The sequence below is a fragment of the Pyxicephalus adspersus genome, chromosome 3 (assembly GCF_032062135.1).
Source record: "Pyxicephalus adspersus chromosome 3, UCB_Pads_2.0, whole genome shotgun sequence".
Taxonomy (NCBI): Eukaryota; Metazoa; Chordata; class Amphibia; order Anura; family Pyxicephalidae; genus Pyxicephalus; species Pyxicephalus adspersus.
Genome location: NC_092860.1, coordinates 53,286,801 through 53,309,396, shown reverse-complemented (window position 1 = coordinate 53,309,396; position 22,596 = coordinate 53,286,801). Strand labels below are relative to the sequence as shown.

The window sequence follows — 22,596 nt, the reverse complement described above, 5'->3', positions numbered from 1 at the left end:
CATTTTTGGTGTCATGACACCTCACAGGATTACTTTGGTTCTAGGTCATTGACTCTACATATAGTAAAGAAAGATCAAAGATGACAGCCCATAAGGATGTCATCTCCCATGTTTCTTCAAATGTAAAACGAACACTACCGACCACATGAGAAACTTACTGCAAATATACAAAGGTATATAAATCCTATTACATACATCCCTTACATACACAAACAGCACCCATAGGTTGGAAAAGAACAAGATTTAACTGAGCAAGATAAATAACTTATGACTAAGGGTGGATTTGTATTTTAGACTTTCCCCATCATTGTTTCACCCACATCACTCCATTAAATTGTATGTTACATGTCTGGCTTTAAAAAGCATAACTCATTTATTCACATTAACACACAATGAATTAATGTGCTGAAATATTGTACCTCTAATAACTAAAACAAAGCTTCTAGAGAACTTGTTAGTATAAACCTTCTAGTTTTATTTAGTTTTCGTCTAGTTGCTGTATTTTTCCAATACCAACTCACTGGTATCATGCCGGTTACTAGCTAAGTAATGAAAGTCTAAAAATCGGAACAGTCTAAAAACCAGGAAGAATAACTTGAAAAAAAACTAAATCTAATCTTTGAGGATTTGTGGATGTAAGAAATTTGGTGCAAGAGCTTTATGCTGAGCCACTGTAATGCAATATAGTGTTTTCAAAATGACTACCACACTACAGCAACACTATGTTTTTTTGAACCCAGTTGGATGGTTCATGGTGGATTGTCTCTAATTTTTAAAATTTTTGAGCCACTGTGGTTTTAAATGGTGGTGATAAATAAGGATGATGTACTGATATCAATATTAATAGCAGAGGCACTTTCTGCACTTTGTTAGAAAGTTTGTTACTCTGTAAAGGTGTCTATATTTCATGCACACCTCTGTTAAACATACATAATATAATTTTTACTGAAGTAATTCCCACTGAATTAGCATTAACCAATGCAAAGGTATGTATGTGAGTTCTAGTATATAGTGTACTGTATAAGTTACAACCAAACCAATATGAATTACATAAATGTAATACACAATTCAATTTCCCTGATATTACTTTAGTGATTTGTAAACTGGAACCCCTGATCTACTACTGATCCATCAGAAATCTTTGTTACTGAGCATTCTTGATGCACTACTTGTAATGTGAATGACATCAGACCCCTTACCCTTAGCCGTAGTCTTTCTGCCTCTTCTTGGTATCCAGACAGCTGCTTTTTCCATTTCTCGACATTCGCATTTGCCTCACGCAAAGCAGCTACCAACTTGTTGTTGTTGTCCTGAAGGCTGAAGAACTCCGCTTCCCATTGCACTTCGCACACCGAACTGCATAAAGAGACACATGAAATCCTGATTTTATTTTTTTATACAAACCTAACTTGCCTAAAGTTAGCCTCCCATACTTCTAAAATAGAAAATAATTGCTAAGTGCCTGAGCCAGGGTATTAAATGATAAGGAATGCTTTTTTTTAAGTATACAGTATCTCAACACCAGCATGCAATATGATAGTTTCCAGTATCGCTATCAATGTTCAGGCCACATAAAGGCAGAACGAAAAAAATTTAGGAGCATTAAATGATTAGCCTTCGCAAGTTTTATTATTATTATTTAGCACCGACATAATATGTGCTTTACAACGTCCATAGTCATGTTACCAACTGTCCCTCTAAGGGACTCACAATCTGATAGCCCTTCCATAGTCATATGTCGTTACCACATTCTATGGGTAGTTTTTGAGGGGAAGCCAACTCACCTAGCTGCATGTTTTTGGAATGTAGGAGAAAACTGAAGTACCGGAAGGAAACCCACACAAACACAGGGCAAACCTGCAAACTCTATGCAGATAGTGTCCTGGACAAGATTCAAACCTGGGACCTGGCACTGCAAAGGCCGTAGTGCCTGCCTATGAGCCAATCGAACTGCCCATATGAATATCAATGCAAATGCAAAAGGCATGAGGTCGGTGGTGCAAAAAGATGCTTCCAGTCCTCCTAGCTAAAAGGTAAAGAATAGTGGTTGTGGATTTCTAACTAGCAAAACCAATGTTTAAATTGAAAAGGCAACTGTTATAATATACGTGTTACCAATATACCTTTGTTTGGTAACATCTGGTTGTTGTGTACTTGTTGCATCACACATACATAAACCCCATACATATAGATAAAAATCTGACATCCTAGACTAAAGGTACCACACACAAATTTTTGTGAAATGCATGCTCAATGTTTCTTGTTGTCACACCTAAGCAATGTTATTTTTACATAACAACGTTTCCCTTTTCTAGTTTGTTCAATGGTGCATAAATAAATAGAGACAAAAATAAAGTTTTTGGTTTGTAAAAAAAAAAGATTTACTGTAAATATGTGATTTTGCATCGAAAAATTGAACTTCTCTAATTTGCAGTATAATCACACGGCTTTGAAAGCCCAACTGAACCCGGAATCAAACAAGATAAATTCCTAAAGAACCCCCATTAGTGTATATTGCAAATATTGCCTTTGAACTGAACTGTGCAAATTAAAAAAAAAAAAACAATTAGATGAATAGTGAAGCAATGAATAATACACTGAGGGAATATATACCAATACAATCTCTACAGAAAGCCTTGAGCATAATCATAGAACAAAAGATAGGTAGAAAGTGAGAAGAAAAAGGCTCTTTTTAAGGCACCAGATTAAGTGATTATCAAAAGATTATAATTCTATTCACAATGTCAAAACATAAAAACCACACAAACATATTCAGAAGGTTGTATCAAAGTAGAAGGTCCCAGTTGTTACTAAAGTATGACAAAGATGTTAAGCTGAGTGTCTTTCCCAACACGTTTTGCCCGCAGGGGGCTTCATCAGGGGATTTTGAAACAACAATACAGGGACTACAGAAAACCACATGAAATTTAGGTTAGTATAAATATAAAAAAAACATAGCTAATTGTAACATCATATTAAGTGACAATGCAAAGGTATAAACAATTTACAACATGTTGCATTAGTCAGAAAAAATTAATGTTGCTAATCATAGTAATAATCAATAATTTAAAAGTATATTCTAAATATAAGAATTTCGGTTTCCAAATAGGAGAAATGACATCAACAGAAACAGAATAAATACAAAACTATAACAATATTTTTAAAAAAGCTTGGAAAGGGAGTGTGCATGCATGGGGTCGGCGGATGGTAATCCTGTGAGCCGGCTTCGTACTGTGAGGGGGAAATCAAAGGCAAAAATAGGCTTACCTGTTGGTGGATCATGTCCCTCCTACTCTCTCCCGCATCCTGGTACACCAAGGCACATAGCAGTGCCGCGATCAATGGCATCCCAGGACAGACGGAGGTATTCAAGGCTGACTACTAAAGCACCCTTATTATGAGCACCAGGCAAGATGGAGCCGGTCAGTCCCTCCACAGACCATGCGGCTGCAGCCACGGATGAGGTGAGTGAGCCAGACATCTTCATGGATAGCTCTCCTTACTTATCATCACAACAGCCTGTTACTGATAAAGAGAGCATGCTGGAAAAGTTCCAGGTGATGCTGCACTCAGCTCTTATAGCTACTTCTAAGAAAATCACAGATCACTTCTCTAAGGGGCTGGGAGCCATAGGCCACTGTACTGTACAGCTTGCACATCGCATGGATGATGTTACAACAGTGCTTGAGGGTCATAAAGAGGACCTAGACCACCTGAAGCAAGAGATACAGGTACTACACTATAAGTTAGAAGATCTAGAGAATAGATCTCGCCGCTCAAATCTGTGGGTCAGGGGGCTTAACTTCTACGGTCACAGCTTTGTTTAAGGAGTTGTGCCCTGAAATACCAATCAAAGGGCTAGAATTTGAGAGCATTCACCGATGGTCCTCCAATGGACATTGTTGTGAAGTTCCATTATTACTGGTCTAAAGACAAATTGCTGCAAGTAGCTCGTATTAAAAAGCCCCTGTCATTCCAAGGTCACACTTACCAAATCTTCACCGACTTGGTTCCAACCACTATCCAGCGTCGCAGGGAGCTTAAACCGTATGTACACATTCTTCAAGACCAGAGGATCAAGTACAGATGGGGTTACCCCTTAAAATTTATCTTCCTCCTTTAATGGGAAAAATCAAGTGATCATGAGGCTGCTCATAAGGCAGTCATCAGAGGCCGCTTGATTCAGATGGCTTCACAGATCAAGAAACAACATTTGGCACAAATAGCACAGTTAGAGCGTGAATACACTGACTTGCGCAGGTAATTATATGCAATATGTATGCTGTCCAAGCCAGATACTGATTCTACCATATAATCCAACTATCGCCCGATCTCCTTACTTAACAAGGATGTCAAACTCCTGGCCTAGTTTTGCGGCATAACTAAATCAAGGAATAGATGGAGTGATAGGCTTGCACCAGACGGGTTTTATCCCTAAAAGGCAGGCTGGAGACAACATTCACAGAATTCTCCACCTGGCATATCACACACGCACCAAGGTAGTACCTGCATTCCTTCTTAGCTTAGACATAAAGGTCATACCTCACTTATCTTGTAGAGAGATGGGGCTTTGGCCCTCACTTATGTAGCTGGGTAGCGGCACTGTATAACTCCCCCAAGGCATACATACAATATATGGGTCATAGGTCCTCCTATTTTCCGATAGGCAGGGGAACCAGGCAGCGTTGCCCGCTGTCAAAGATACTTTTTGTGTTTACAATGGAACCCTTGGCCCAAGCGATCAGGGATCACCCTGATATCTCAGGCAATAATATAGGGCCACACAAACTTAGTATTTTTGCTGATGATGTGCTCCTGTGTCTTTTCAACCCTTTGGTTTCCCTGACTAACCTGATGGCTTCTCTTCAAAAGTTCCAAAAATTTTCTGGCCCGCCACTCAACCTGCACAAATGTAGAGCACTAAATATCACTTTACCACCTGAAATAGTTTCCGCACTTTGAGCATCCTTCCCATTTATCTGGGAAGAACGCCACCTCCGCAACTAGGGGTTTTCATTACAGCTTCCTATAAATTTATGTATGCCGCCAACATTCCAGAGCTAGCCCGGCATATTATCCCCTTGCTTGAATCTTGGAAGAGATACCAGATTTCCTGGCTTGGGTGCATAGCGTCCATAAAAATGACCTGGTTGCTAAAATTGCTGTATCACAAGAGGGTACTGCCAATAAAAAATCCCACCACTACCCTTAAAGTCTTGCAAAAACAAATGTTCTCATTCATTTGGAACTCACGCAGGCCCTGTATTCCTCAGCACACCATACACCGACCACGGCAGGGGGGCCTATCGGTGCCTTGCCACCCATCATACTACACTGCAGCTCAACTAGTGCCCCTCACTGCTTACAATGTTTCACCGGACCCCCCTCATTGGGACACTATTGAGGCAGGTCTGAGAGTCCTGGTTTCAATTGAGAATTTACTGTGGATTCCCCCCAGGGTACATCCTGCACTCTCCAACCCACTACTGAGACATTCGATTCAGATTTGGGATTCAGCCAGACGGTTGGGAGGCTTGGCCACCAATACTGGACCCATGTATATCAAATAGCATACAGGATTGTGGGACAGTCCTTCCCCAAACGCCCTGCAGAGGCCCTGCTTAAACTTAGGTTTGCACTGCGACTCAATTCCATTTATCGAATTAATAATGGCAGCTAAATTTGTCATAGCAAGAGCTTGATGTTCGGCCACCCCTAACATTGCACAAGTCAAGCAGAAGATGTCATGGTTCTTGGTAAATGAAAAAATGAAGGCCATCCTTACAGACTCTTTAAAACGCTTCAATAAGGTATGGTCACCTTGGATCGATTAATATGGGCTGGGATGCTTTAAGGCTTTATCGTAAAAGATATAACCAAGTCAATGGGTATATTCATATTGTGTTCTGTGTTGACCCATCCATCCCCCCCAACCCCTCCCCCATCTACCCCTTTTGAGGGCCTCTTCTTCTTTTTTTACTATTTTCATTACTCTGGTTGAGTATTATTTTCGTTTGCATACCCTCATGCACCTAGCGGATCCACTTGTGCCGCCTCCCCATGCAGACGTGGGCTTGATTTTTGGGGGACTTACCTAATCCCCGACCAAGGGGGGTTTACTCTCTTGGGTGGCAGCAAATGTTTTTTTTACCCACTCTGAAGTAAATGTTTATTAAACTGACCACCATGTCTGCTATGTACTAAAACCTTGCCTGTTGTTCAATTTTGCTAATATATGCCTTCTCTCTCCCCACTTTACTTGTTGGAGTGCCTTATTGCCTGTATTGTTTTGGATTTGTACCTTTATTTTTCTTCAAAACTTTAATAAAAATTTATTGAAACAAAAAAAATGCTTGAAAAGTCACCTTTCAGGATCATGAAAAGGACCAATATTTACAGAAGCAGATTTTAAAATTGTTCACCGCTACAACTGATTGGTTGCTAAGGCAGCATTCTTTTTTTTTCCAGATAATATCCTTGCATGAGAATGTTGTCATTTTGTAGATAGATAACTTGGACATAAAGCCAAGAACCATCAAATTAAGTGTGCTTTCCAGCAAATCATTTACTTAGAAGATAAAATCCTTTCTGAAATAGTTTATCAGGATGGCCATCAGATTTATACTGGCAATAAGTGTGGATAGCTTCCTCATGCTGAAAGTGAAAAGCATAAAATCGTCTAATCCGCTCTGTAAATGCAAGTGATTTACCAAGGTTTCATCACACTAATCTTCACTGAAGTAATCAAGTGATTCAGCACCACAATTCAGGAGTAGACTAGATAATACAAATGATGAATGTTTGAGCATTTCCTTCTTTTCCATCTGACCTCTGCCAGTTACCAGATTGCCTAACATACCCTATCTAAAGGGAAAGGCAAAGCAACAATTTTTTAGCTCTTAAAAGGTTTTTATTTTTATGGCAAAATATGGAACTTCTAAACACATGGAGGAACCTAAATAACTTTACATGTTTTTTAAGTAATGGTTACTTTATTGGCTTGTGGCAGAGGGAGGGGGAAGACTTAGACTCTTTTTTGGGTTAAAATGACATACAATAAATTTCAGCTACATTGTATCCTCTGTATTATTGTAAAACCCCACTCCATTTAATCATTTGTGCATAATGCTGGGTTTATAAAGGATTTACATACAGATGGACAGTCAAAAAGAACTTAAAAATGAAGTTTTAATGTTACCACACAGTGACACTATTTTATTACATTATATATATTTTATGGGCTATATTATAATTCAGAGAAACTGACATCCACCATTCCCTGGTGTTAATCACTTACTGTCATTGAAATACATGGACCTGGAAGATTGCTACCAGGGAATCTTTGAGAGAATGTCTGATTCCCTGGTTTATAAGTAGAGCCCTATAATTAGAATATCCATTCCATCAAAACAAATATTTAATGCCAACAACTATTTAAAACCCTTGGGTAAGATTCAGTGATATGCTGTAAACTATGTCAGCCATTTAAAAGCCAGTGTTTAGAAGTTCCAATTATAAAAAAAACAAATATACATACAGATTTCTCTTTTAATAGGAGCTTTGCTCATGGTCAAAATTTAAAGAACCAAATGATGCAATATAAAGGTACAATTTTTGCTCAAGAATGCCTTTTCTGTGTTAGGAAGATAGAAATTGAAGTTGAATGCACTTGCAGAGTCTGAGTTGTCTATGGACATAGTAGCAATAAAGCAGGTGAAATGCCTTAGGCTTATTACCTATTCCCTGCTATATTACTACACTTTTATGAAATAGTTTATCACAATTACCAAAGTTGGTAATTTCTCAGTCTGTGCCTTCAGAGAAATTAATAAGTGTTGTTAGTAGTTTGCTATTTGATACTAATAATGGATGTAAAACAAGAACATTAAACATCAGCCTAAAACCCTCCCTCTGTTCATTAACAACTCAAAAAATAAGCTTAAATTCTATATATCAATAAATATAATAAGGTTACATGACATGAAAAGGCCGTGGTTTACAGAGAAGAGTGAAAAGGATAATAAAATATTTTGTCAAACAAAACCACTACCTTCTCACTATGTTGACAATGTTCATACATAAAGTAACACTTCACCCATAAGCATTTACTAAAGGTATTTTTATTCCAAGGTTTTTTAGCCCTTCATTGTACAATACCAGTTTTGTATTCATCATCATTATTAGGTACCACAAAACACCTAAAGGCCTTCCTATATTGAATGGGCTTGTTTAGGGTAAATGCCCATAGGTATTTTTTTTCAAATGTTATATTCTTCAAATGGCTATGCATGAGCATAGATGACACAGACAGCATTTAACAATACTTGTTTCACTTTTGAAGTGCCTGTGTCAGTTAACCACAAGTGACTAGAAAATACTGCATTCTAATAGGAAAACATCAGATTATCAACACATTCTGAAACATAATTCACAAGTGTCTGATACCTTAGATGCCTATCAACACTGCATTGTGAAATACCATCAGGATCAATCCAGCACTAAATAAACTTTTGTTTAAAGATCAGTTAAACACAATTAGAACATGCAGGTACTTTAATGCCCAGGATATTTGGCCATAAGAAGATCTTACATACAAAAAAACAAATACAAGAAAGACAAGCTATGTAATACACTTTGCAGCATATATTACAGGATTTGGTATTTTCCATTACAAAACATCTTAATACCTAATATTACAAACAATGTGAAGAAAAATATATTTAGGAAAGCAACTGGAATGTATCTCAACTAACTCTTCCATGCAGAAAAGTTACCTATACAGATGGACCATAGAAATAACACAAAGAGGTAACAATAAAGTCAAGGAATTGGGGAACAATAACGACAAATTAAATAAAAGGACCAAAAGGGGGAATGAACCTTTGTCACATTACACTAACACTGGGGGAGGTACCTAATCCAGGGGTCCAAGTAGCATCAAATTTTAGGAGAATATTAGGCATGCAGATTAATTTATCATTAGTCATTATCCAATTCAATTTAGGAGTAATAGCAGAGAGAGTTAAAGTGGATGATCTCCAAGATTGTGGCTTTAAAATTAGACTCAATAGGAGAAGTATTTATAGAAATCTTGGAAAGTGCAGCAGCCAAAGGATGCCAATGCTCTGGGAATAGTTACATTTATAAAGCATAGTGGTATGTTTTACAAATGAGCTCTGGGCAGTAAAATTTATTAGAAATGTAAATAACAAATACATTGGGAGGAGAGTCTAATCATGTGAACAGTCAAAATCACTTCAATCAGTCAAGAAACCTTGGTTTTCCAGCTACACACCACAACCCGGTTTTTATGAAGCAGATAGTGATGTCAATTTTCTGTTATAAATGATCTCCTAAGAGGTCAATAAGGGAGTCCCTCTCCTATGGTCGTGGTATGTGTCACAGAAAGGTATTTCACTGCCAAGGCTAAATCTAGGCTAAGTAATGCAGGCTATGTCATTTTTGTTTTGTTAAATTATAGGTGATCTAGAAACATACTGATATTGTTGTATATTGTAATATATAGGCACTGAGAAGCCATGACTACATTCAAGGGCACTAATGTGTATTTAAGAGAAACAATGCATTCAGGATATAGCTTCCAGGAAAAACAATAAATGTGACCCAAGCCCCCAGATGATACATTGGGTCTGATTTATTAAAGCTCTCCAAGGCTGGAGAAGATACACATTCATCAGTGGAGCTAGGTGATCCAGCAAACCTGGAATGGACCTGGTCCAGGATGAAAATGAAAACATTTGCTATCAAATAGCAAATGACTTTGAAGAAATCCATTCTAGGTTTGCTGGATCACCTAGCTTCACTGGTGAAAGTGTATCCTCCCCAGCCTTGGAGAGCTTTAATAAAACAGGGCCAATATTTTTGGAAGAATTACATTTTGTTATGTAACTGTTTCAAGTAAAGTCTTTGTTTTATATTAAAAAAATGTTTGCCTGGGTGCAGAGATGCATACCTCATCCTGTTTTGAATGATTTCCAGTAGCCATTACAAAGCACATACATGTTCATAAATCTTTCACATTTGGACAAGAAATGACAATACCTTTAGTGGTGAGGTCAAGACACTAAATTATTTTTATATAATAGCTGGATTTTTTATAAAGGGAGAAAATTAACAGTGATTCAAAAAAGAAAAGCAAAATAATGATGCTCAAAGTGCAGCATGTTGTTTTTGTTACTTAGAATTTAAAAACCATTTAGGGAAACCTCTGAACTAAGAAAAATAACAAAAAGATAATGGCTTCAGTGTCAATATCAATTTTCTAATCTTTTCTGACCATTTTCACCTATATACCTCTACTCCCCCTCAACTCCCTAGCCTAAATTATTGTTATCCGAACTACAGAACTTTTGCATTTCACCATTGTAAATCAGTGCGTTTGCTCTGATGATAAGTGTGAATTTCTCTAATACACTAGTTAATGGGCGCATATCCAGAATAAATGATTGATAACTTCCCTCACACTGATTATTTACCTGGTTATCATTGTGCACTAAGAAGAGTGGACATTGAGTTGAGAACCCTAATAAATTTGAAAATTGGCTATTAGTTGATCACAATGAATACACTAATACTGTACATTTTTTTTATTTATTTGATCTCATATTTACAGATTTATAAATAGCAGTTCCAGTTTGGGATTATATTATAAAACAGGGACTGACCTTCTAGTTTTGTACAGATTTTCAGTAGTAAATATCAAGAAGACAGGGGTTACAGTATACCTGTGTATAAATGTTTTTACAATCTATATTTAGCTACTTTGTCTATGGCCTGGATTCTAATTAATCATTTTGGTAAGTCCATTAAAAATATTGGCATAGAACTGTTCCTTAATAATTTTTTTTAAAGAAAAACAGAAGTTGCCATTGTCTACTTCTTATTCCTAAAACAATCTTTGGCTGCCATGCAGCACATTCTAGATTAGTGACCCAGAACAAATGAAGATTAGGCCTGAATTCAGTGTGACTTCACTGGGTGTATGCTTTTTCCAGATTAGCAGTTTACTAGGTGGTGAAAAAAGAAGAATGACAACCCATTTCTATTTGTTGAGTGCTTACCACTGTATGTAACAACATAGGCATAGTTACATTTCATTTTTTTTTTAATGGAAAGGAGCAGTACCTGTGCTGTCCTTGGTCCTGATGGCATTATGCAAGTTGAATGTTTTTGATTTTTATCCTCACCATTAAAAATCTAAAGGGGATAATGTTCCTAAATAACCTTGATTAAACATGAGCAAACTTTCCTATCCCAGTTGGGTTAACATACAATTGACATAGGACCTTCCTTTCTCCAGCACTTGAAATGTAGGGGGATCTAAAATGAGGAGCAGTATGAAGAGTACACAAATTGCTGGGCACAATATAACAAATATTGTGTGTAGTGATTAAAGCAGGGAACCCTGACTCATGAAAGCATCTAAACAGTACCCCGTCTGACTGTGCCACAACTGCACAATTTTTTTTCACCTAGCCAGTGAATTAGTTGTTACAATGGTAAGGTAAAAATAAAATGCCCAAATAACACACAAAGCTTTTCCTATTTAAAGTGTGCAATTATATTGTGTCATGTGCAGCTTTTAGCATGCTGTAGCACATATTTCAGCTTGATAAAGCAGGCTCTTTGTATCTGAGGTATTCAGATGTGCGTCTGTGCATACTGTGTGATCAAGCTATTCTTGAAACACTGACAAGTTCTACTAATGACCAATAATAACCAGACATTCTTCCTGTTTCATTGCAATAACCTCCAAATAGAATGGTATAAAAGTCCATGCTAAATCATTTGGAAAATTCTGCAGAACCTGTAATTCAGCTCTGTGGAAGCATTCGGCCTCCTCCTGGCTAAAGTGGATTTGGCATTTAAATTGCTTCAGACACAGTTCAATTTCTCCTATAGGGCATGGAAGCGCCTTACATATTTATTGGTCTGATGAACTATCCTTTGTACCATCGCAGACCTCACATATCTACTGGGTACTGTGCCAGGAAAGCTATTACAATTTTCCCTGAGACATACAACTGAGAACACTCATATAGAACTTAATACTAAATTACTGGCTATATACTAAATATTATTTATGCATATTATAGCAAAATATCAGATTTATGTCCAGTTTTAAATGGTTGCAGGGTACTATAAAGATTTATCTTTTGTAAATAGAATGATTTTATTGTCATGATTTTCTCTGGATAAAAAGATTTAAGTTACTTTTAGCAGACCCATCAGTAACAAACTTGCCTAAATATAAATCTGAAATAAATATAAAGTAACAGTATTTTTGAAGGTTGTGCTTTTCACTAAATAGGGAATGTAAACCCTAACAACAAACTACTTTTATTTAATCCCTTTAAATATTCTATTGAAAGAGTTTTGTTATACCTGTTGTAAAAACTACCCATTGATTTAAGCAGGAAATGTTTCACCTGTGCACTCTTGTGTCTTATCAGTAACATTGTTCCCCTGTATCTCTGATGACTACAGAACCATCTCTCATATGTTATGCAAAATAGGGGCAGATTTTAGGAAGCCTATTTTAGGGTGACAACGTTGCTTTTCCATAGATTACAGTAAGTGCACATTGCCACCCTTAGACAGGAAATCTGATATTGACATGATCCCAAAATGAAAATTAGGAAAAAAGCAGGAAAATGAAAACCAATTCAGCTAGTACACCTGCTGCAATATACCACATTTTTACTTGGGCTTGGGTAAATCATTCCTAGATATGCAGTTAGATGATTAAGTATTTATTTCCAAAGACCTTTTAATAAATTTTCTTATCTTTTAAAAGGGGTCATGTGACCACTATTCAGGACAGTATCCCATCTCTGAGATGTAGGGCAGAGACCGCTAGTGGGGATCAGCAGCTTACTTCATGTCAAGTCTTACATCAGCCAGCCCAGGTAGGACTCTACGGATTTGCTGTGCATTTGCATGATCTTCCTGCTGTCTTTCAATGCTGCATGTCTGAATCCAAGACTAGCATTAACAGAAAAAAGTAAAAAGCTTTGCAGCACATATTACACTAGAAGGAAGGGTCACCAAGTATTTGGAGTTTTTGGTAGGTGTGTTCTATAAAAATGACACACACTTAAGTCTAAAATGGAGATTACAATTCATTAAAGTTTTTCATTGTTGGTGGTTTAAATACCTTTTAAAGCATACCACTGGCTAGAAAGCCCATATCTGAAGTAGTGAGTCACTGATCTAAATAAGTATTTTGATAGTAAAGACAGAATTGCCACTCAGTAAACTTGTTCAAGGCCAGAGCTCAGAATTACTGAAGCTAATGGATTTACATGCATGATAGTCAGGCAAGTACCATTTTCAGAAGGTAAGGTCAGCAATGCAGTGTATATATTCTCCCAGTACAAGTTTCTTTTAAAGTGGTACTGAAGTGGATTTATAAAAACCTTAACAGCTTTTTATATGACCCTACATATCTATTTTACAATAAATGTTTAGCATTTATTTTCTACCTGTTCAATGAGCTACTAATTCACAGCTCCCAGCACAGTACAGGCCCAGCATGCCTGACTGAAGGCAAAAGTAACTTCTATGCACATGTGCAGGAGTTACTTTATCCTTACCCAGCCAATAAAGACAGCTTATGACTTCAAATTTAGAGGACTAACATTAAAGGAATTTCATTGGCAACGGGGTGATGACTAAGATGGCAGCCACAGTATCTCTGGGGGAAGACACTTTTAAAGGCAAGTGGCCATATTATGTAAACATGCTACGTTCACTTCATCAACCTTGGGCCAGTATCCTAGTCCAGGAAGCAGACACTGATATTGGAGATAGTAACATGAATGCATTTTCTAATATGAACTTTTTTCAGATGCAAATAATGATTAGGAACAATAAAATGTTTGAAACTGTGTACACTTTAGCATCTGCATGATAATGGCATTGCTTCCAAAATTCAATTGTCATGTATAAAACAATAAAGCTGCTTTATGGGCATTATTATTACACGGGGCAGTGGGATAACACATCTGGTTAAAATATTTTTGTTACCTACCTTTTTAATATACTACCGTGTTTCCCCAAAAATAAGACAGTGTCTTATATTTATTTTACCTCTGAAAATCTCAGTTAGGGCTTATTTTCAGGGGATGTCTTATTTTTCTCACAAAAAAATCTATATTTATTCATGTACAAAAATCTGTATTTACCAAAACCTGTAACCAATATTACAATGCTATAGAAAGATACCACTGTGTTACCTGTGACCTGTCAAAATCACAGATTTCTTCTGTTATATACAAGAAGTCATGAATAAGAATTGACATAAATGAGTAATGAAAAAAAACACAGCTTCATAAGCAAACAAGTGCAACATAACAAGAAAATGTGCTGACAATTAACATGTGACTCAGAGTTACATGTTAAATCTGAGTAAAAGCAAAAAAAAAAATCAATTAATAAATATGCATTGCTGCTAATGAATGAAACACCAGCAAGGACCTATTGAAAAGAGAATCCACCAACCTCTTAGTGCTAGTGTCACACCAGAGTACTGTAGGTTAATTAACCCTGCAATTTCTTCACCCCTTGCTCCAGTGCTTTTGAAATCTCCTGCTCTCTCTCTGCTCCCTCCTTCCTCCTCCTCCTCCTGGTATCCCTCCGTGTACCACGTGACCACACCCTCCGAAGAAGCCTATAGGGCTTACTTTTCGGGTAGGGCTTATATTTCACCCTTGCATGATTAGCATGCTAGGGCTTACTTTCGGGGTAGGTCTTATTTTCGGGGAAACACGGTAGTAAAATGTCCCTACTGTTGGTTGTGATGGTGGCTATATTGTAACAAGCAACAATCCAGTCTCAGAGAGCTTATTAAATCAGGCTCTATGTGTCAATCTGCCTCTATAAAACTTTTTGGGAGAAAACTGAACCCTGGCAGAGATGTGGCTCTTTCCTTTCTTTCTTTTTGCCGAATTTTATTACGGCTGCAGATAGTTTCCCCTTGTAGCTGATTTGGAATGCCATCCGTCTATCTGGAGCAGCTTTAATGAGTTTCAGTAATCCACAATGGACATTAGTATGGATTCAATAATAAATATGAAGGTCCACCTGAAAGTGGAAAGCCATATCAACTCTCTGCTATATTCAGCTCCCCAAGCATGGTTTGCTGGTTTCCACATTACCCTTTCCTGGGCATCTTCGATTGTTGTCCATATACACTGAATATTTGAAATGATTGAAGAGAAAGAGAGGCTTTTTTGGCATTATCAGTATACAAGTTGACTTATAACATGAACAATTACAAACTATTTAATTGTGAAATGACTCTGCAGGATAGAGAATCCATCATATAATTCTGCTAGATATGGAGATGTCCAAAATTTCAAATATGTAAAATGTCTCGTCCTGACATGTTTCGCCAGTTTTGGCTTCCTCAGGGGAATATGGAGACTTGGATAGCAGAGCTATAAGTGTCAAAAAGTAATAAACAAGATCTAATATGTATTGCAAATAAAGCAAAAATGATCAAAATCAAAAAGCAGTGGACTCATTATTCAATTTAGATTCTACCTAGTGGTTATAATGATATACATAGAGAATCTATGTTTCATATAACATAATGCCATATACCATATTACCATCATTCATGTTATAGAAAATAGAAAAGGGTTTTCAAATAATGTAAAAGTTAGGTATGAAATTAGTTATCGTACCCATTAGTATATAAAAGGTAAAAGGGGGCTGTAATTACTTACAAATTGGTTTCCAATGGCCCCAGAGTAGTATCAGTGCTGAGAAATAAATTTTTAGATGTTGTGAGTGTTTACTGCGTGAAATAGTAGATGATATCAAATGAGAAGTGAGATGTTAGTACTTAAAACTATTAGGGGTTTGATCAGTTTAATTAGAATAATAAAACTTACATTCACATTACGGGAATCCAATAGCCACAGATAGGCTATTTCAAGGTTTTAGGAGAGCTTATTGAGCGTTTTTGCTTTTTGCTCAAAGGGGTAAAGGGCATTAAAGTCCCTTGAATTGGTTATGTTTATTCTGAAAAGACAATAAAAAGGATAAAAGGATAAAAGTTTTTTATATCACGATAATATCACAGCTTCTTAATTTAAACTTTTGTGGGATTGTACATCTATGATAATGACACTTACATGATCAGGAAAAGAGAATTCTAATCTATATATCTGTTGTTTTGGGGAAAGTCCTATCCAGGTAGTGTAGCGTGATACAATGGACTTAGTTGGTGCAAAAAAGGTTCTAAAGGTTAAAAATGAAATATTAATAAATACTCAAAAAGCTCAGATCAATTGAGATATATTTAAAATAGTATGTTTGGAGTATCCATGTAATAGCTGTAGGATAGGGTTAAGTGTAGGTCACCAATTAGGTAAAGAGAGAGGATATATTGAGGCCGTAGCTGTCAAGAATAGTGAAAGGTTGTAGTAAGAGACACGGGATAATTATATATACAGTGTTGGTATGCTTGAGAGTAGGAGAGTTACTTACTTGGGATGTTAAAGTGTATCAAAAGAACAGAGCATCCGCAGCCAGCCAGCAAAGCAACTGTGTTCTGCGGGCGGACTGTTCTAACAAAAAGTTAAGTCTCATTAGAGTTCGTACCGCACGCGCAGTGGTGAATAGGAGGCCTGAACAGGCCAATACTTCTGCCCCTAACAGGGAAATAATAATAAGTTGGTAATGTGCCCGCGCATTAGGATGCGCACGTGCAAAGTGGTATAGGAGGTTCCCGGTGATTAATTTTCATTCCCTATTTAATAATAGGCGTGATTCCTAAAAATTTATGCACTCCCCCTTTGCGCTCTCACCTGCTAGCAGCGGAGAAAGATTTCTTTATAGAACAGGCTCTGGGCATCAGAGCAGATCAGATGCTCAAACAAGGGGCCGGCATTAACGGGCACTTAGATATTGTGCACAGTTATCGACTGTCACGCACTACATCATCTACACGGACTACATCCCATTAACCAAGAAAAATGCAGCATCTACAAGGATATGCGTGGTTTGTTACTCAAAGAGAGATGACAGTGAACGGAAGACACGAAAAGGAAACCAGGTTCTACTGTCCTGATTGTGATGTTGGACTTTGTGCAGTACCATGTTTTACAATTTACCATACCCGGGATGTTTATTAGACATTTAATTTAAAATTATTCAATATTATTGCACCCTTGTTTGGACAGATTTCAGTGTTTTTGGTTTGATTTATTTTTAAATTACATTATATTACTTAATTACTTTTTTATAATTATTATTTATAATTATTTATTATATTATAATTTATTATTTGTTTTTCAAACTTTATCATATCTGGGAGTTATTCCTAAGAATTACAGACCTACAATATTAAACAACAAATTTCCATGCAAAACAATGTACCGCTTTTGGCATAAAAATATTGACATATTTAGACCGCCAGGGAGATTAAAACCTTGAAATAGCCTATCTCTGGCTATTGGATTGCCGTGAATGTAAGTTTTTTGATCATTCTAATTCAACTGATCAACTAAGTACTAACATCCCCTTTCTCATTGGATAACATCTACTATTTCATGCAGCCAACACTATCAAACTGTAGATTTTGCCACTCCTAATATTGTAGCAATTTCTCAGATGGGGCTTGTTTCACCTGCATGGAGAGCTCCTTTGACCGCATGTTGTCTGTTCAGAGCAAAATCTTCCACATACAAGCACCTCTGCTTAATTGATAATGACATAGCGAAGGAATTGCCCACACCAGCCCATGAAATAGCCTTTGAGTCAATTGTCCAATTCCAATTGAAATGAAGTGATTGTGTAAAAAAGGCATTAGTTACTTGTATTTTTATGCAATCTTTTTGTTCAACCCACTGAATTAAAGCTGAAAGTCTGCAGTTCAACTGCTCCTGAGTTGTTTCATTTAAAATTAATTGTGGTAATGTACAGAACCAAAATTAGAAAAAGTTGTCTCTGCCCAAATATTTATGGACCTAACTGTATATCATTATATCAGTTACAATATATAACTGTATTTATTATCTAAATTGAATAATGAGTCCACTGCTTTTTTAATTTGATAATTTTTGCTTTATTATACAATACATAATAGATGTTTTTATTACTTTTTGACACTTATAGCTCTGCTATCCAAGTCTCCATATACCCCTGAGAAAGCTAAAATAGGCGAAACCTGTCGGGGCGAGACATTTTACATTTATGAAATTTTGGACATCTCCACATCTAGCAGAAGTATATGATGGATTCTCTGTCCTGCAGAATCATTGCACAATGAAATAGTTTGTATTTGTACGAATTATAAGTAAACTTGTATACTGATTATGCCAAAAACGCCTCTCTTTCCCTTTAATCGTTTCAAATGTTACTGCGCATACAGACTTGGCATACACTGATGAACATGCTACTATACTTTCTCCGTCCTCTTCTTTCCTGAACTACGTTCATATACACTAAATATCATAGGGTTGCACAGTCACCTGATAAGTGAGAAAAAAGTCTCAGCCAAAGTCAGAACAAGATTGACACTGCTGTAATGTTTCTAACCCAATGTGCAAAAAGCATTTCATGGTTTTGGAGTTTGACTACAGAAACCCCATACTTTCATACACTTATTTAAACATTCTTTAATCAATTGAGTCACCTTTCCTTCCACTAAAATATGAAATGAAAGATCAGTAAATTGTTTTTATTTACCCCTCTGATAGCATCTTCTTCACCCGTTCTCTCTCTGTGCTAAATTCCATTTCTGCACTTTGGCTTCTAAACAACTTCTCATCTCCTGGTCCATTGGCACTAATGATGGGAGAAGGTACAATCTGCAGAGAAATTACAAAAGGGAATTTGAAATTTAACTAATCAACAACAATAAAAAATATTCTCCACTATCACATTGTCTATATAAACAAGTGCAGGAATTTAGTATAACAATTATTTCCTGAAATTACATTCTAGATTTTCCTCTTGAGATAGGCTAAACTACAATCTTAATCTCTTGCTACTGTGAGCAAGTGTTGTGCATTGGGTTAAGGCATTCATTGTTCAATTCTTACATATATTCTTCACTTCAGCCTTGATAACTATAAACATTTTTTTGATGGCACAGGTTCGGTCAGCTTTATTTCTACAGCTGAGTTCCAGGTAAAAAAAATGACTTTTTAAGTAGGGCTGTTTTCATCTAGGGGAAAAAAGCAGCTTCTTACTTATTACTCTGCTTACATTATTCTTAGGTCCTCCAACAGCTGGCACTCCTCTATCTTATTGTCTCCACTTCAAAAGCAGGACTGCTGGTCCTGCACTGTACAATAGAACAACAGAATGTCTGGGATCAACAAAGCGTGAAGTGAACAGGACCAGCTGTGCAGCTGAGGGGAAGTCTTTAGGGAGCAAGGAAGATGGCAACTATAATCATTTTGTTATGTTACCTTGACATTTAGCCCTTGGATGGGGAGAAACCCACTGCAAAGGTTCTTTTCATTCATTTCCAGAGTTAAGTTTTAAAGTACAGTGGGAAAGGGTTAGAATCTTACTTTTTGTCTGTCCCCAAGGTGCCCAAAGTCAGGATTCTTCAGAAAGAAAACAGTAGAAATGCCCCAATAGGAACACAGATATAAAAAAAAAAAACTTACAGGTCATCTACAATTCTCTCTAAGCTAATCCCAACATTTTTTGAAGGAGTGTTTAAATTGTGAATCTGAAAAAAGAAGAATATGACAGAATACTGGTGGATCCTATTTCTCATAACATGAGCCCCAGGGCAGAACTATCACCACACCAGTTCAAGAGGCTTTTATGAAAAGCCTGGAGTGACAAGAGGCAAGTGCGTGTTAAAGTTCTACCAAGCATCACCAAGTCTCCATCTTGTTTTACTTTTGGACACTTCACTGATCACAAATGTAACAGGGGCTGTTGTGAATAAACCACTAATGTGGTGTGGGGCCTTCTTCACTCACTACTAATATAACAGGGACAATACACTGACCACTGATGAAACGGGCTGTGCTGAACACTAACCACCAACAATATTTTATGTTTTACTGCATTTCAGGCACATTTTTAGTGTGGTGAAGCATGCTAAATTACAGTAAAATGTATGATAAAAAAACAAAGATAAAGTATTTTACAGTCCTTCAGTAGGAACCTTTATATAATAAAAAAAGCAGAACTAATTATATTTAACAAACTATGTAGTTTTAAAAGCACCTATTTATTATCTGATAATAAACCAACACTAACAGCAACACAAGAGTGGAAAAACATTGTGGTCAGCTTTGGATTTCATGCAGTCAGACTATGATAAAAGCCGCAGGTCAAGTATTAGTGCAATAACGTATTGAAGTGAATGAACCTTTATTGCATCTTTTGGTTCATTTGCTTCCTATTCGTTTGCATGGAAACTCAAAGTTAAAGCTCGTGACACTGAATGCAAATAGAGGGATGAGGACAAATTCTGCAGCCTAGCAAGAAGTTTAGAAGAAAGCATTTCATATTTGTTAAAAATAATTATTTCTCTATCACGCCCACTAACAATGATCATTCCTGAATGCAAATGTGACATGGATACTTCTATCACTTCCTTTTCGTGATATGTGATATTCTTAATTTAAAAATGTCAAGACACATCTATTTCTGAATTAAAAATATATAAAAAGGGTAAAAAAACACTGTGAAGTCAGCATACATTAATACATGATATGCAATCAAAACATGTAGCCAGTATCAGGAACAGAAAGCGTTAAAACTCTGCGATGGAAATAGCCTCAGTTAACCCGGTGTGTGCACCAGCAAGGGGCTGCAAGTCATAGAGAGGCTAAATTAGGAGATTCACATGGACCTCACAGCTGAGCCAAGGAAATCAAGGAGAGGGATTGACAGGCCAAGCTGTGAGAAATTGATTAGTCCGTGTACTTAAATATGTAGAAGATGAGTTGAGCACCCCCCTCCATTTTACACTGTAAAATCATGCTGACTTTTCTGAAGGAAAGTGACATCTCAGTCCAAGAAAACCATGAAATATGTTATTTCATAACCTGAGAGATGTTACATGTGTTCTGAATTTACTGTAACACAAACTGTTTTTTTTTGTTTTTTTTACTGGCTACAGTTCACATCCTAGAGCAAATAAAATGTAGCCATTTTTGTATTTCAATATACAAAAGATTGTAAGAATAAACTGAAACCTGAACCAAAATGTCTTGTCTTGAATAAAAAAAACTTTGCATTATACAAAACAGAACAAATGCAGTACATGGCAAATAGGTCTTCGGTTAAATTTTGCTATCCTGGTGCAAATAAACCTTTGTGGCAATACATGTTTATGAAGCTGACTTACTGCTTGATTCACACAGGTTCAGCTTGTAATCACTAGTTTAAACAGCGGAGCATGTACATCAATGTTATGCAAAGCATTTGAAACTTGCAGTCGGCTTCAAACAGTGTTTTTGAAGCCTAAAGGACTTGCAAAGATGCCCTTCAGCTTGGATAAGAACAATGTGTACAGCAAATTGTTGCAAAGCTTTAAGCAACATTCTGAATACAAAACTTTAAGGGATGACTGCACTTATAAAGTAAAGTACATATATCCATTTCTCCCCAACCTTTTTAGATTTTATTAGTACTCCCTATCTGGGACTTGCCATTACATTGATATACCTACCATGGCCTGCTGCATCTTGGCTTCTGTTTTGCTATATAAACAATCAAAGGTAGACCCAGCTCCTGTTGTTCTCAGTAGAACCTGGAGCCAAAGGTAGATTGCAGCATTTACAAAGGAGAAAAAGGAGAAACAGAACAGAAGACCCAGCGGGCAATTTCTTATGTAACAGTGGGTAGAAGCACATTTGGATGATAAAACAGGTATTTTCCCCACCAATTTTTTATTCATGTATCAACCTGATTGTTAATAAAATCTGTCTTGCTTTATTGTGGGTTTAGCTGTGCTTTTCATTTAAATTTGGGTGTGTTCAATACAGATTGTAATAGAAAAGTTGAACGTGGCTTTAGACAAGCTGCTAGCGTCAGCACTAGTAAACCCATTTTTATCTGTATTTGTTTCCAAACTGGAACTGAGGAATGGTTCAAAAGAAAAATTCTCAGCTTTCTAAAGCATGCTGTACACATTATTGTTTACAAACTGGAGCCCATGTAAATTAAGCCAAAGTTTAATAAGAAATCATTTTAAATAATTTGGAGTCCAGGGGGATACTATTATATTATATTCAGTATACTATTACATTCTTTTTGAGATGGGAAGGTTTTCAGTGCTTAATGATGTGTTTAACCACTCTTTGGTTTTGTTTTACCTTTTATCCTCCTAGGATGTTTTTTTTTTTTTTTTTTTGGTCATGAAACCAGTGGTTTAATTTGCTAGTAATTTTTTAAAACATGTTCCAGGCAAATGCAACATAGGTAAGTGGTTCTTTCTCTATATTGTTCTATGATGACATGGTACTTGGCGCGCGCGCGCACACACACACACACAGTTAGGTCCATAAATATTTGGACAGAGACAATTTTTTTCTAATTTTGGTTCTGTACAATTAATTACAATTAATTTTAAATGAAACAACTCAG

General features: G+C 36.6%; 1 protein-coding gene across 5 annotated transcripts in view; it reads right to left on the bottom strand.

The window, feature by feature from the left end:
- The window catches only part of HOMER3 (homer scaffold protein 3), a 74,464-nt gene that overhangs the window by 11,623 nt on the left and 40,245 nt on the right, over positions 1-22,596 (bottom strand). For all 5 annotated transcript variants that reach the window (XM_072404632.1, XM_072404634.1, XM_072404633.1 and 2 more), the window contains 2 exons: positions 18,721-18,842; positions 1,200-1,356 (listed from right to left, as the gene is read on the bottom strand). In XM_072404632.1, the coding sequence (XP_072260733.1) occupies positions 1,200-1,356; positions 18,721-18,842 (279 nt within the window). The remainder of the gene's footprint in view (positions 1-1,199; positions 1,357-18,720; positions 18,843-22,596) is intronic.